At 45.9% G+C, this 15843-nt stretch overlaps 1 protein-coding gene across 1 annotated transcript in view; it reads right to left on the bottom strand.

Annotated features, from left to right (window-relative positions):
* FAM89A (family with sequence similarity 89 member A) overlaps positions 1–14726 on the bottom strand; it is a 26257-nt gene extending 11531 nt beyond the window's left edge. The window contains exon 1 of the mRNA XM_003797417.2: positions 14436–14726. Coding sequence (XP_003797465.1) covers positions 14436–14726 — 291 coding nt within the window. The remainder of the gene's footprint in view (positions 1–14435) is intronic.
* Between the last annotated feature and the right edge of the window lie 1117 nt (positions 14727–15843).

Below are 15843 nucleotides of genomic sequence, written 5' to 3'. Positions count from 1 at the left end.
CCCTTTCTAGTTGCTTGAGATGTCCCATTAAGTTGTTAACTTCCTCTCTTTCCATTCTCTGAGGAAAGCTTGTAGTGCTATAAATTTCCCTCTTAGGACTGCCTTTGTGGTATCCCAGAAGTTCTGATAATTCATGTCTTCATTATCATTTTGTTCCAAAAATTTCATAATTTCCTTCTTGATCTCGTCTCTGACCCAGCTATCATTCAGCAAAAAGTTATTTAGCTTCCATGTTTTTGTATGAGTATGCAGATTCCTGTTGTTACTGAGTTCAACTTTTACTCCATGATGGTCTGAGAAGATGCAAGGAATAATTTTTATTCTTTTAAATTTGTTGAGGTTAGACTTGTGACCCAAGATGTGATAAATTTTGGTGTATGTTCCATGGGCTGATGAGAAGAATGTGTATTCAGTTTTGTTAGGAGGAAATGTTCTGTAGATGTCTTTTAAATCCAAATGCTGAATGGTTATGTTTAAATCTAAAATTTCGTTGCTTAGCTTCTTATTGGAGGATCTATCCAACACTGCCAAAGGAGTATTAAAATCTACAACTGTTATTGAGCTGGAGGAAATCAAGTTGCTCATGTCTGTTAGAGTCTCTCTTATAAATTGAGGCACATTCTGGTTGGGTACATAAATGTTAACTGAAATCTCATAATATGAGTGTTACCCTTAGCAAATATGAAGTGACTATGCTTATCTTTCCTTACTTTTGTTGGTTTAAAGCCTATTGTATCTGAAAGTAAAATTGCAATGCCTATTTTTTTCTGATTTCCATTTGCCTGTAATATAGATGACCATCCCTTCAGCCTCAGTCTATATTTATCTTTTAAGGTGAGATTCTTGTATGTAGCAGGAGTCAGCCAACCTGTGCCTCTTTAGAGGACAATGTAAGCTATTCACATTAACTGAGACTATTGCTAAGCCTGGTAGAGTTTGGAGAATAGAGTTTTTCAAAAGTCCAGTGGACATTTTTAATCCTTTCGCCACTGTGGAAATTGGAATTTGATCAAAAGTTTCTGAGTGAGTTTACTGTTTTGGTGGAGGATTGTGCTGGTCATTATGGAGGATAGGTCTGAGAATATCCTGGAGATCTGGTTTAGGTATGGCAAATTTCTTCAACATGCAAATGTCATTAAAGTATTTAATTTCTCCATCATAAATGAAACTCAGTTTAACTGGATACAGGATCCTGGGTTGAAAGTTCTTTTGTTTTAGGAGATTAAAAGTCAATGACCACCCCCTTCTAGCTTGAAAGGTTTCAGCAGAGAGATCTGTGGTCATTCTAATATTCTTCCCCTTGTAGGTTATGGTTTCCTTACATCTGGCTGCTTGCAGAATTTTCTCTTTCATATTGACTTTAGTGAAGTTAGTTATGATGTGTCTGGGGGTTGTCTTATTTGGGTTGAGTCATGCTTGGGTTCTGAAACTGTCTGCTATCTGAATTTCAGAATCTCTTGGCATGTCTGGAAAGTTCTCCTTCATAATCTCATGAAGAAAGGCCTCTGCGCTTTGCAAAGCAACTTCATCGCCTTCAGGAATTCCTATAAGGCGAATATTAGTTTTCTTGAAATTATCCCAAAGCTCTCTGAGAGAATGATCCATTTTTGCTCTCCATTTCTCTTCCTCTTTGAGTGCTTGGCAGCATACAAAAGCTTTGTCTTCAATGTCAGAAGTCTTTTCTTCTGCTTGCTCCATTCTGTTACTGAGGGGTTCTACTGTATTTCTCAGATCTTTGAGGGCTGCAAATTCTTGTGTCAATGTGTCAAAATCTTTGGTGATTTTGTCTTTGAATTCATTGAATTTTTCTTTTTTTTTTTTTTTTAAAGACAGAGCCTCAAGTTGTCCCCCTGGGTAGAGTGCCCTGGCATCACAGCTCACACCAACCTCCAACTCCTGGGCTCAAGCGAGTCTCCTGCCTCAGCCTCCCAAGTAGCTGGGACCACAGGCATCCACCACAACGTCCGGCTATTTTTGGTTGCAGCTGTCATTGTTTGGTGGGCCCGGGTTGGATTCGAACCTGCCACCTTAGGTGTATGTGGCTGGCGCCTTAGCCACCTGAGCCACAGGCACCCAAGCCAAATTCATTGAATTCTTGAGACAACTTTTGAATTGCTCCTTGAATTTCTAATTCCATCTCTACCTCCATTCTATTAATCTTATTTGCAATCCATACTCTGAATTTTATTTCTGACACCTCAGCGATTTGTTTATCAATGGGATCTTCAGTTGTGTCCGTCATATCGTTCCTTGGGGAGTTGATCTACTCTGGTTATTCATGTTTTTCCGCTGATTCTGCCCCATTATTATTTTACACCGTTTGGTCAGATAAGCAGATAAGGTCAAGTTGGGTTGGGGGGCTCCTAGAGTAGTGATTATCCAGACCTTTGCCCAAGAGCTGTGACTGGTGTCTATACCTTTTCCCCTAGAGCTTTGCAAAGGATCTGTACAGTGCTATGGTATGAGACGCTGGGGACTTACGTGGTGTGGTGGGGCTAAGTGGCTCTGTCTTATTTTCAGCTGGTCTCTGTCCTACCCTAGTGAATTAGTTACTCTGGGTTGAAGTCTCAGCTGTGGAGAAATACCCGAAATTAAGTCCCCCAGTCCCCCATGGGCAACAACTGGAAAAAGAAAATCAAACATTCCCACAACCACACACCCAGGGTACCTTTGGTTAGTCCTCAGGTGATTGGTCCAGTTCAACAGATTCAAATATTCCCAGTCAGCACCCAGTCTCAAGTAAAGGAGTTCAAAAGGTCTTTGGCAACGAGATAGCAAGGGTCTCTGCTGGCAGCTCGAATATGGCCTGACAATCTCGGTAGGTTAATGGAAGCTGGGGCAGTTCACTCAGTTCCACCTTTGTCCCGATTGATGTTGCTGACACTTATATTTGCGCAGAATTTGTGATTCTGTCCTGGCTATATTCCCCTGTAGACCAGGAGCTGTTTAAGTTCACAGAAACTGCAACTCAGCTTGGTCTGTGCCGCTGCCCAGTGCTGGTGTTTCTGTTTCCCCCGCAGTCTGTATTGGGGCAGGTGCAGTTAGAGCGCACACTCGGCTCAGCGTTCCAGCCTCGGCCTGCCTGCCTTTGTCTCAGCTATGATCCCCTGAGGGTCGGGTGTTTCTTAGGCTCACTAAATCTGCCCTGGCTCGGCCCTGCCCTGGGAGTATGCTGTCTCTATTCATGCATCTTCAATTCTCTGTCCCGCCATGCTCCGCCCAGGTCAGTGCTGCCTCAGGCATACCCTTTGGTCATGGGTCCTTTGTTACCATCCCAGATCTATTCCACTCCAGTGTCTGCCACCAGAGAAGACGCCTGACTTTCTCAAGTTGCCCAGAGAGACAGGGAGTGTCCTTCCAAAGTACCCCCAGGGGTGTGAGCCCTCTGTGCCAGAGGCACCGCCTCTCCCTTTCCCATACAGTTCCTTCAGTCCATCGTTTTCTCCTTACCCCTGCAGCGTAGAATCAGCACAGACCTGCAATAGCCTACACCCTGTCCACACCTCTCAAGAAAATGCCCAAGAATCCGGACTACATGGGGGACAGGCTTCCAGACCTTGGAGTGAGAGTGGAGGAAAGCGCTGGGAGTTCAGAATTATAGATAGAGAATGTATACAGTTTTATACCATTTTATGCCTGGCAGGAGAATGCCATGGCACCCTAGTAGGGGAAGGAGGTCCAGTTTTTAGAGGGGTCTCTCCCGTGGGATAAAATAGGAGGATGTTTGAACTCTGCTCACTTGTTTATAGAAAGTATACTGTGAACCATTCTCATGGGGGAGGAGACTACCATCCTCTTAGCAATGGATTTTGTACCTATCATTCGTATCCTTGGGGTAGCAGCTCACTTTAGCAGGGTTGATGTTGGTTCTTCAACCTTCTCTCTTGGCTCAGCTCCAAACCATCAGCTTACTTGCTAAACTTCTGTCCTTTAACTGTCCTTCTGGATGGGAGCCTCTGTGGAAAGCTTGCTCCAGTTGACCATCTTGCCTCTGCCCCCCACATCAAATGTTTTGATATTGGGACCTCTTCACATCCTTAAAAATTATTATTACTCTTTTTTTTGAGACAGAGTGATCTGTCTGTCACCCTGGGTAGAGTGCCATGGCTTCAAAACTTACCTCAAGACTCGGCGCCTGTGGCTCAAGTGGCTAAGGCGCCAGCCACATACACCTAAGGTGGCGGGTTCGAATCCAGCCCAGACCCACCAAACAACAATGACGGCTGCGACCAAAAAATAGCCAGGTGTTGTGGCAGGCGCCTGAGGTCTGAGTTTCTTGGGAGGCTGAAGCAGGAGACTCGCTTGAGCCCAGGAGTTGGAGGTTGCTGTGAGCTGTGAAGCCATGGCACTCTACCCAGGGGAATAGCTTGAGGCTCTGTCTCAAAAAAAAAAAACAACAAAAACTTACCTCAAACTCTTGGGCTTGAGCAAGCCTCCCAAGTAGCTGGGACTACAGGTACCCACCTGCCTGACTAGTTTTTCTATTTTTAGTAGAGACAAGGTCTCACTCTTGCTTAGGGTCATCTTGAACTCCTGAGCTCAAGCTAGCCACCCGCTGCAGCCTTCCAGAGTGCTAGGATTACAGCCCATCCTTAAAAATTGGGGTTATGCAGGGCACAGTGGCTCACTCACCCTGTAATCCTAGCACTTTGGGAGGCTGAGGTGGGAGGATCACTTGAGGCTAGGAGTTCAAGACCACCTTGGATAGCATAGCATGACCTCATCTCAATAACAACAAAAAATTGCTCTGTAAACACTTGTTTTAAAAAAAAATTATTGAGGGTCCCAAAGAACTTTTGTTTGTGTGGATTATACCTATTAATGTTTTCCATATTAGAAATTAAAACTGAGAAATTTCAAAGTATTTATCAATCTATTAAAAATAATAAAGTCATTTCATGTTAATGTGTAAGTAACATTTTAATAAAAGTAATAATTTTCATAAATCTTTTTTAACATCTAGTTTATCTGTTTCTCTGCATTTGGTCTTTTGTAACATGCTGTTTTGTTTGAAGTAAATAAAGAAAATCTGGACTCACAAAGATGTGTAACTGGGAAGGAAAGGAATATTTCAACACCCTTTTCAGACAGTTGTAAATATTCTTTCTGTTATCTTCCTTTAGTTAGCCCCAGTACAGAATCTGAAACTGTACCAATGAACTCTCCACACTGTTACATTAATGCCCACTGGTCTTTTTTTTTTGAGAAAGTGTCTCAAAAAAGTGTCTCAAAAAGTGTCTCAAAGTGTCTCACTTTGTTGCTGTCAGTAGAGCACTGTGGTGTCACAGCTCACAGCAACTTCAAACTCTTGTTCTTAAGCAATCCTCCTGCCTCAGCCTCCCAAGTAGTTGGGACTACAGGCGCCAGCCACAACACCTGGCTTATTTTTTTTTTTTTTTCCAGAGACAGGGTCTTACTCTCGCTTGCAAACTAGTGAGCTCAGGTAATCCACCTGCTTTGGTATCCCAGGGTGCTAGGATCACAGGTGTGAGCCACCCTGTCTGCAAAGCCCACCAGTCTTGGACTTCGGATGGTTCTTTTAATATCAAGCACTAGTTATATGAAAAATGTGGAAAATGGATTCAATGAATTATGCAGATCTTCCCAATGTCAGTACATTTCCTTAGATAATAACAAAAATGTCACATTTGTCAGTATCACCACCACATAATTATGCCCCCCCAAAGGGATCTCAGGTACTCCTAGGTGTCTGAAGGCCACACTTTAAAAACCACTGTTATCAAGATACCCACTTACAGCAGTTTAGCATATATCCTTCAGCGCACCATGCATATTCATTTTGCTTTGTAACTACCACATGTACACATATACCATACAACTTTACATATGTACTGTTTTGTAACTCACTTTACACTGTGAATATCTTTCTGTCCCTATATGCAGTTACCATATTCTTTCCAACAGCTGTACAGCTTTCTATCACTATGAGAAAAACTCCTGCAGTCCCCACGCACACAAGGATGTTGTCATTCACTTGTGTGACTATTTTCCTAATATATACTTGTGAAAATGGAACTGTAGGAACAAGAAGAAGGGGAAAAGAGTAGTCACAGCTTCCAAATCCTCCTTACTCCCAGGTCTCAAAACCAAAGCAAAAATGAAACATAAGGGGAAGAGAGAGACCCCCTGACAAGGTAATTAGGTGTGGATCACTGTTCACCAGGGAACACTCACAAGTCTGTCTGTACTGGTGTGGCTTCAACTGTACAAAGATAGACACATTCCAGACACTTGGCATCCCTTTTGTGACCTAAGTATTTGAAAACTGCCTACCAATTCTGCTTTGTTATTTAATAAGAAGCCATTTTAGAGGGTTTTTTTTTAATGCAATTACAAGGTCAAAAGACAGGCAAAAATTCAATTTCAATTCACAAATTGCCCTCCAAAAAAACTGGTATCACTTCACATTCCCACCAGCAATGCATGAGAGGAGTTATTTCTCCAAACTGTCACTGTGAGTATGATCATTTTTAAATGTCTTTGTTGGCCTTTTAGGTACAACATGAAACCTTCCTGTTTTAATGTGCAGATTTGTGGTTTCTGGGGATATTAAGCACTTTATCTTTTTTCTTTTATCAGGGTTTAACTTGGATATTTAATTTCCAATTTTAATGTAACCAGGGTCCCAAAGAGTTTTTGTTTATATAGGTTATACCTATTAAGATTTACCCTATTAGAAATTAAAGCTGAGAAACTATTAATCCATTTGGATTAATCTAGTCAACCACCAAACACCCTTTCTGATGTATACCTTGGTCACCTTCTTCCTCAGCCCTGCCTGTCTTGGCTGGGACAGACCTGGCGCTTCCCAGAGGTCACCCCTTGACTAGGGAGCTCTGGTCAAAGGACAGAGGGCCTCTGTCCCCTATCTCTGAGATGCAGAATGTGCACACCTGCAGAACTAGGCCAGTCACAGCTGTCAGGGTCAATCATGACGTGAACAGCCAGTACTCACAAAAACAGAAAGGCCCCATCTTAACAAATTTCTGTAGACTTGTAAGGCAGGCTAAGGGCTTTTCTGTCTTCAGCATTCCTGGGGAGAGAGACCAGCTCTGCGTTTAAGTGTCTGCAGGGAATGAGCCACAGGACAAAGAAGGAGCAATCATTCCCTGGAAACACTGAGGACATGTGGGCAAAGACTCTGGAGGACAACACTGGCAAGAGGGGAACACTTCCCCAGGCCTGCCTATGTGCCTTTGGCCACCATGCCTCAAGGAGCTACAGCAAGACCAGGGCAGGGCACCAATATGTCCAAGGGGCAGAAATGCCTGGGCTGTCACTCATCTTTCCACAACTGGGGCATTTTAACCAATCTTTAGCCAAAAGAGGCCAGAAGGGAAAGGGCTATAAGATGCGAGTTAGAAAAAATATAAATTTATATGCTCTACAGGTAGGTACAGTAATAGATCAAAGTTTAAAGTGGAATAAAAGAAATACCTAAACCCTTTTTATCTTCAGATCTTGGACCTAGAATTCTAACCTCACTTGGAGATAACACCAAGGGAATGAAGCCAGGCCAGTGCCCCCATATCCTACCCTCACTGTCCCCCACCCCACAGTCACAGGTATGCTTTTATCAGGTAGATACTGAGATGGGAACAAGTTCGGGGAACACGGCCTAAAAACCTGAAGAACTACAGTTGCAGACAACCTCATTTGTGATGAACTGAACCCAAGAATAGCAAACCTGTACCTTTCGTCTTTTTCTGCTCCTGCTTCTTTACAACATTAAAGAAACTTAGAACAATCGGGTAAGTGCAAGTTTCCTTAGGGACACCAAGCACTTTGTAATAGATGAGCCCCAGACCTATGCCCAAAAGTTATCTTACAACAGAGCTAACTTCTCCTGCAGACACCAGAAAAACCCATCATGGCATGAGGGGGAAAGAGAGACTCGCACAAAAGGACTCTATACTGCATCAGTCAGGTATCTGTAGCCCAAAAAAGTAAGTGGCTTGCCAGAACTATATTCATAGTTTGATAACACAGAATTCAAGCTCTTAATGCCTGATGTATGCACTTCAGAAGTCTAAAAGAGCTTTTTCAAAATGCAGATTCTGGCCCAGCACAGTAACTCATGCCCGTAATCCTAGCACTCTGGGAGGCTGAGCTGGGAGATCCCTTGAGCTTAGGAGTTTGAGACTAGCCTGAGCAAGAATAAGACCTTGTCTCTACTAAAAATAGAAAAATTACCCACGTATTGTAGCGCACACCTGTAGTCCCTGCTACTCTGTAGGCTGAGGCAGGAGGCTCACTTGAGCCAGGAGTTTGAGGTTGCTGTGAGCTAGGCTGATGCTATGGCACTCTAGCCTGGGCAGCAGAATGAGACTCTGTCTTAAAAAGAAAAAAATGTAGTTCTCCCTTCCCCAGATTCTGATTCCAAAGGTACAAGAAGGGGCATAAGAATCTGCATTTTAGCAAGCAGTCTAGAGGATTCTGGGGCTGGTGACCCATCCTTTGCAGAATAGTGCATTAAACGAAGACCAGTGAAAACAATAACAGACAGTATCAAAGGCCACAGGCCATACCCAGTCTCCCTAGACCATCTCCAAACATGTAAGCTGCATCTACAGCTAATGCTTTTACTCTAGACACTTCCTACCTGACCTTTACATAAGCTTTCAAAGATTAACACCTCCGTGTTAAGACACTGGTTTCACATGTAGGTTAAGGACTACAACTCCACTGGGGTGTTGGCTATTTAAGCTAATGCTTTACCTCCTAGACTCCAGTTCACTGGACAAGCTCATTATGAATTCGGTAGTTGTTTCAACTAAAATGTGGGTAAGCTATTGGTTTACCAAATTAAACTTTTTTTCCCTTAGACTCAATTCTTCACCACACCATTGCAGTTCAGGAATTCAAAAGTTCTGTTGATGACTTCCCTTTCTGCACAGATGGAGGGACAAAACAGCTGATGGATCATTTAAGGAAAAAAAGAAAAAAATGAGGCAGAGCAATTCCAAGCAAAGCTACTAAACTTGCTACTGATGGTAGAAGTAGAACCCAAGAATTCCCAGGGATGTCACTTCGTAAAGATTTCCTGCCCCAGGGCTGAGGGTCTCTGTGACCCTATATTCTCCTAAGACTCTTCGGTAGTCTGTAAGGTTGACGACCTAGGCTCAGAGAGCTGCTGGGCAGGGTGGTCTATGCAGAAATCCATGCAAGGAACGGTGTGCACCAAGGATCCCAGCTGACATCAGGTCAAAGACCTCCTTCAACCACATGTAAATATTTTATTTTATATTTATTTATTTATTTATTTTGAGACAGCATCTCAAGCTGTTGCCCTGAATAGAGTGCCATGGCATCATAGCTCACAGCAACTTCCAATTGGGGCTCAATTGATCCTCTTGCCTCAGTTTTTTTTCTATTTTTAGTAGAGACAGGGTCTTGCTTTTGCTTAGGCTGGTCTTTAACTTGTGAGCTCAAGCAATCCACCCATCTTGGCCTCCCGGAGTACTAGGATCATAGGCATGAGCCACCATGCCCAGCCCACATGCTAATATTTTAAGGGCCAACTGAGATCTAGTTAGCAAAGCGAACGACCATCCCGACAGATAAAAATCTTTCAGATTGTGAGACCCTTGAGGGCAAAATATTTTTCACTAGAAAAGGGTTTACGATAGACATCTAATATTTTGGTTGTACGGTGACCACCTGATCCATTTCTGTAAACTGTACTCTCTCTGGGAAATGCCCAGGCTCCAACATATACAGGGTTACACCATCTTAATAAAATACAATCCTGTCCTCACCACTATTGGTTGACCTGGGCTGGCTGGGATTCTGCCAGGCTGACTGGCATCCTTCCACAGCATTTGCAAACTACAATTCAGATGGGTGGCCAAAACTGAGGATGGACACTGTTAGTGTCCAGGTTCCAAAATGGGCAAAAGAAAATAACAAAAAACAGTCGGGGAGGAGAGAGCAGACCCCAGTAGGCTTCCTGGCTTCCCCAGGTGCCCTGGTTCTAGTCTGTTCCTATATTAATACACCCAGCCCTTTAACAAGAGTCTTCTTTTGCAAATGCTAGCTAGTTCAGATTGAGTTTCTATTACTTATATGAAGTCTTCAGTCTTGAAAAATTGAGAACTAATCTGAACTAAAGCAATCCCCTTGTAGTGAAGACACCACCCCTACCAGGTCCTTAACATTTAGCTATTTGTCCTGACCCTCTCCCCCGCACTTTATACCTAACATACACCCAGGAAATGTTAAATGTGTTCTAAGAATATTTGCTGATGTAAACATCACCATCTTCATCAACTTTTTTAAAAGGCCTTTTTCAGTTTATAGAGTAAGAACCACCCATGTGATTCTTCAGGTTTCCAAACAGGCTCTCTGGGGAGGGGACAAGGATGCCCAGGGGGGTAGATTTCACAGACAGGAGTTACCAGAACAAGAGATGCTGAAACTTGGGCACTGAAGCCCTAATTCACTGGACAGAGAAGGGAGACGTGGGACAGAACCTTCTGCCCACAGGGGCTCCCCTTGCCCTTGCAGCCAGTGGTTCCAGGATCTACCCTGGGGGAGTTCTGATCTTTCCTTCCTTAGAGACTGCAACCCTCCCACAGCTCCAGCCATCTCTGCCGCCCTTATAATCTCTCTTCCAGCCTCCAACTTCAACTGCTGAAACGTTTGCCATACTCTTCAGCTGACATAATGGCAAACCACCTTCTTCCCTACACAGCCGCTTCTCCTGACTCCCCATGTCCTGCAAAGAATCCCATTTTCCCAGTGACTATCAAGCTTCAAAATGTCACTTCATACTGCCACACAGTGGCACACTCTGAAGTCATTAAAGATATTATTATATATGTTGACTGGGAAAATGTGTGAAATGTGTGTGCCCCAAAAGCAAACAAGAAGGTGTAATGTGATCTGTGTGTGTGTGTGTGTGTGTGTGTGTGCGCGGGCGCATGCTCTCAAATACTTGAAAGCAATGGGTAAACAGGGTTTTGGAACCATTATGGTTAAACTTTGAGCATCTGCTTTCTTAAAATACAGACTAGACTTTGAGGACCTATCTCATGGAGAATTTATAAGGATTAAATAAAATACTGTATGGAAGGATTTACACTGTACCTAAACAGGAGATATCCCAGAAAAAAAAATTTTTTTTGAGACAGGGTCTTACTGTGTTGCCCTGGCTAGGGTGCAGGGGTATGGACCCAACTCACTGCAGCCTCAAACTATAGACTCCTTCCTCAGCTTCCTGAGTAGCTGGGATTGCAGGCACATGCCACCACACCCGGCTAATATCCCCAAATATTAACAGTGATTATATCTAGGTGCAAGGATTATGAGTGATTTTTTTTCTTTTAAGAGACAGAGTCTCACTTTATCGCCCTTGGTAGAGTGCCATGGCATCACACAGCTCACAGCATCCTCCATCTCCTGGGCTTAGGCGATTCTCTTGCCTCAGCCTCCGAGTAGCTGGGACTACAGGCGCCCGGCTATTTTTTTTGGTTGCAGGTTGGCCGGGGCCGGGTTTGAACCCACCACCCTCGGTATATGGGGCCGGTGCCCTACTCACTGAGCCACAGGCGCCGCCCTATGAGTGATTTTTGTTTTGCTTAGTCACATTTTTCATAAAAAAACTTATTAAGTCATCTTTGATTCCTTTTCACCATCTTCCATGACCCTAATATTTAACTAGCAATTTCTGCAGTATCTCCCATGTGCAGATTGTGCCACAGTGGCAGGATCCCACCCTGCTAAGAGTTCTGTCACCGCTCCCAGGCACTCCTCTAGCATCTACCAACAAAACTCCAAAGTCCAGCTCTCCCTCTCACGTGCTGCTATGTAATTCATTTCCTCTCAGTCCAACTCAGTCCATGCCAACCTCCTGCCGAAGAAAGCCCCCTCCTAGGCTTTCCGCAGCCCACCTGCTACACCTGCCTAGACCTCTCTTCCTCATACTTCAAAGGTGGAGCCAGCTGTGTAGCTACTTTTCCAGTGCTCCTTTCCTTGCTGAAAAATCCTGTTACCTTCAAGGCCTTCCACACCACCACTGCTGGACTTCTCATGAAAAGCCCATCCCCAGCCAGCTACTCAGGAGGCTGAGGCAAGAGAATTGCCTAAGCCCAGGAGTTGGAGGCTGCTGTGAGCTGTGACGCCACAGCACTGTACTGAGGGTGATAAAGTGAGACTCTCTTTACACTCTCTTTACACTCTCTTACACAAAAAAAAAAAAAGAAAGAAAGAAAAGAGGCCCATCCCATTCTTGCCACAAAGCAGCCCTCCTGTTAGGTTTGCAGGGCCTTTTTTTTAAAAAACATCATTTATCATATTCTTATGTCCCTTGTCACAGATTTAACCCCAGGCCTTCAAATTAAACAGATCAACACAAACCATCTGCAGATAATTAAGGAATGAACTCACAGCTCCTTCTTTTTTTTTTTTTGAGACAGTCTCACTTTGTTGCTCCCAGTAGAGTGCAGTGATGGCATAGCTCATAGCATGGGCTCAAGTGATTCTCTTGCCTCAGCCTCCCGACTAGCTGGCACTACAGGCTCCCACCACAACACCCGACTATTTTTAGAGACAGGGTCTTGCTCAGGCTGGTCTCCAAACCCACCTTGGCCTCCCAGAGTACTAGGATTACAGGCATGAGCCACCAGGCCCAGGCTTCACAGCTCCTTCTTAGCAAAGCCTGGGGGAAGCTGAGGAGCTGCCCATTCAGACGCTAAAGCCCCAGGTTTGTAAATCACTTAAAAGGCCAAAAGACCAGAGTACTAAAGACCTTGTGACAGTTCTCGAAAGGGGCTTGTCAAGGCCTGTAGCCATACCTTATCTTTATCTCAGATAAATATTAGACACACTAAAGATGGCTGTTTCTTTTCCTTGTGCTTCAAATAGGCTTAGAGAGAGCTCCAAGACTTAATTACAAGGAAGGTCGGGGCTGTACTTCAGTCACACGAGGAGGGACCTGAAGAATACTTTTGGGAATGACACGCTGACTCCCAAGCCACACAGAAAGACTCCAGAGCATGTTTATAAACCCAAGTTTCACAACAGAAGTGGCTCTAAGGTTTTCCTGTCTCCTGTGCAAGGACAGAACTTAAATAACCAGAGTCTTCCTTTTCACTCTCCTGTTTATGCTATGGTCTCAGGCTGTAAGCACACTTGGTGTACAGATTTATCAAAGCAGTTCACCAGCTATGCCATGTTCATGTCAGTGAATGCTTATTAATAAATAAAAACGGTTGGCTTAGAATTTAAGTGGTTCGGCAAGAAGCTTTAGAAAATCTTTTCAGAGAGAATTGGAAATCACTTCAATGCCTGCTACAGAGTGGGAAGACAATATCTCATTGATTTAGAAGTGTTAAGGCCACTTTTAGGATTCAATTAAGTCTTAGTTTTCAGAGCTGGTATGCTCCTGAGAAAAAGTATATATACATTGATTTTTTTTTTTTCTAAACAATATCTTAAAGGCACTAGATGCAAATTTAAAGTATTCCTTTAACAATATATATTTTTTTTTTTGGCAAATTAATTCTTAGGGGGAAAAAAGCAGCTTTCCTGAAAGGGAAGCTTTTACAAGTGGGGGATGTGACCAGCAGCCAGCAAGAGGGTTAGAAAGGAGGAAGTTTTTCTGTTTTCTTTTGGCTGCTGCTGCCTAAATCCCAGCCCTTGTCCTACTTTTAGCGTCACCCTAAATACCGGTCCACAAACACCCTATGTACTTCCCAAGGACTGAGAAAAACTAAGCCCTATTGTCCGGAGCTCCGACAGCACCCAAAGAGCTCGCATGGACTTCTCCCAGATACAGAGGACAGCCACCTCCCACTTCGCTCCAGCGGGCTTGTGCCATCAGCTTCCCCGGCTGAGGGGGCTGGGCGCGCGCTCTCGCGGCTATCTGTGAGCCGGGGCCACCTCGCTCGTAATCGGATTCTGGACACGGTCTGAGGACCCGGGGGAGGAGGCCCGGGCTGCTCCAATCTGCTGTCTACTCGCTCAGCGGACAAAAAGCTGTCCTCTTCAGGGCAGGAAAACAATCGCGCACAGCTCTGAACCCCTTGGGCGCGCTGAGAGCCTTTCTGGCAGCCAGGAGATCTGCTCCCCTCCAGGGAGGGGCACAGCCGCACCCGCCGAGCGCCAACTCGCAACGCGGCTCCGGATGCGCCCGCGCGTCTGAGCCCGCTGGAGCCGGACAGAGCGCGCCGGATATGTGGGAAGTTTCCCACTGAGAGTGGGGACTTTTCGTAGTGCGGGTCCAATCTTGGACATGGAGGGCGGGCGATGGCTGAGACGACTGCCCAGCGCCTGGGGCCAAGGAGTCAAGAAAGAGCCGGTGGGCGCGCGGACTTCCGGAGCAGACCCGGGTCCCCAGAACTTTCCCCCGACCGCGAGCTCGGGCGGGAAGAACCCCTGCAACCCTGCATCTCCGCCCACCGAGCCCTGCTTACCATCTCTTTGCGGAGCAGAGCCAGTGCAGCGTCCAGATTGGGAGGCTTGGCGGGCAGCGCAGCCGCCCGTCCCCCGCCGCCGCCCGCGCCCCAGCGGCTCAACTCGTCCTGGATGCGCGACTTCTGTGCATACAGCCTCTCCAGATGCCGCCAGCCCCCTGACCCGCCGCCGCCCGACGCAGAGTGCAGCAGTCCGCTCAGGCTCTTGGGCAACGGGGGTAGCCCGTCCACCCGCAGCCCCCGGACCGCGCTCTCTCCCGCGGCCCCCGGCACCGCCGGAGCTCCACTCATCGCGGCGCCGCAGCCCGGCCACGCGCCTGCCTCACCGACCGCCAACCTCGACCCAGACTTTTCCCCGGCCCGCCCCCTTCCCGGCGGCGCCCCGCCCACTTCCCCCCGAGGACACGCCCCTTCAAGAGGCCCCGCCCCTAAGGGGGATACTTAGAGCCAGGTAGTGGCCGCCCCCCGCAACTGGGCTAGCCTTCAAAGGATCCCCTTCCTTCTGCCTGCTCTGTACCCCGAATTCATCTCCAGCCAGGTCCGCACCTCCCCCGTGCCACCCTCTCCCGATTCACGTCCAGCCCCTTCCCACTTCCTATGTGCCACCCCCTCGCCCAGGCTTCCCTCCAGCCGGGCTCCTAACTGCTCCTCCCCTCCTGTGTTCTCTCTATAAGGAGTCTCGGCCAGGCCCGGTGCCACTCGAGAAAAGGTGAGCTGCTGCTGCAGGGGGTGAGAGTATCTGACCTGCCTCCCGCAGGACGTCGGGGAGGAGGCCTGACTGAGTCGCAGGACCTTTCCCTCCCCAAGGGCGGAATTCAGACCACAGAGGAGAGCTGGGGGCGCTGGGGTTGGGGCAGGTCCCACGTACAGGCGGTTGCTTGCTGGCCTTCTCTGTAAATGGCAATTCCCAGCAATATTCGGAACAACCAAGAAGCGCGCCAGACCCACTTTTCGAACTTAAAAATACAAATATGTCTTTCAGCCTGGCCATGGGGGACGTCAGAGTAATTCCAAGTGGAAAAGTCAGGAAATTAAAGAAAGGGATTAAATCTGGGAAACTGTCTGTTCAAACAAAAATAAACACGACTCACACCTCAGAGAAAGAGAAAAGACAGAGAAACAAACTATGCCCCTTCCAAGAGTAAAAATGACAGTTATAACCAGATTAGAGGTAAAGATAAGGAAGTAAGCCGTACAGCCCAAGTGTAGATTAAAAACCAATGCAGTTTATATAGAATGCATAACTCTAATGCCTCCCGATCCCTGGTTTTAATCATAAAGGGATTTAATTGTTCTAGATATACTCAGTAAGATCATAAAGTGTTCTGAGCACTTCAGACACAAACATCGAGAGCTCTACACTTTGGATAACTTTTCCCCCTTTAACCCGCCATACTGCCCACTCCAG

Source organism: Otolemur garnettii, unplaced genomic scaffold (assembly GCF_000181295.1).
Source record: "Otolemur garnettii isolate 467f Iridium unplaced genomic scaffold, OtoGar3 scaffold00116, whole genome shotgun sequence".
NCBI lineage: Eukaryota > Metazoa > Chordata > Mammalia > Primates > Galagidae > Otolemur > Otolemur garnettii.
Note: the sequence above shows the minus strand (reverse complement) of the source record. Positions and strands in the feature narration are given on the sequence as shown.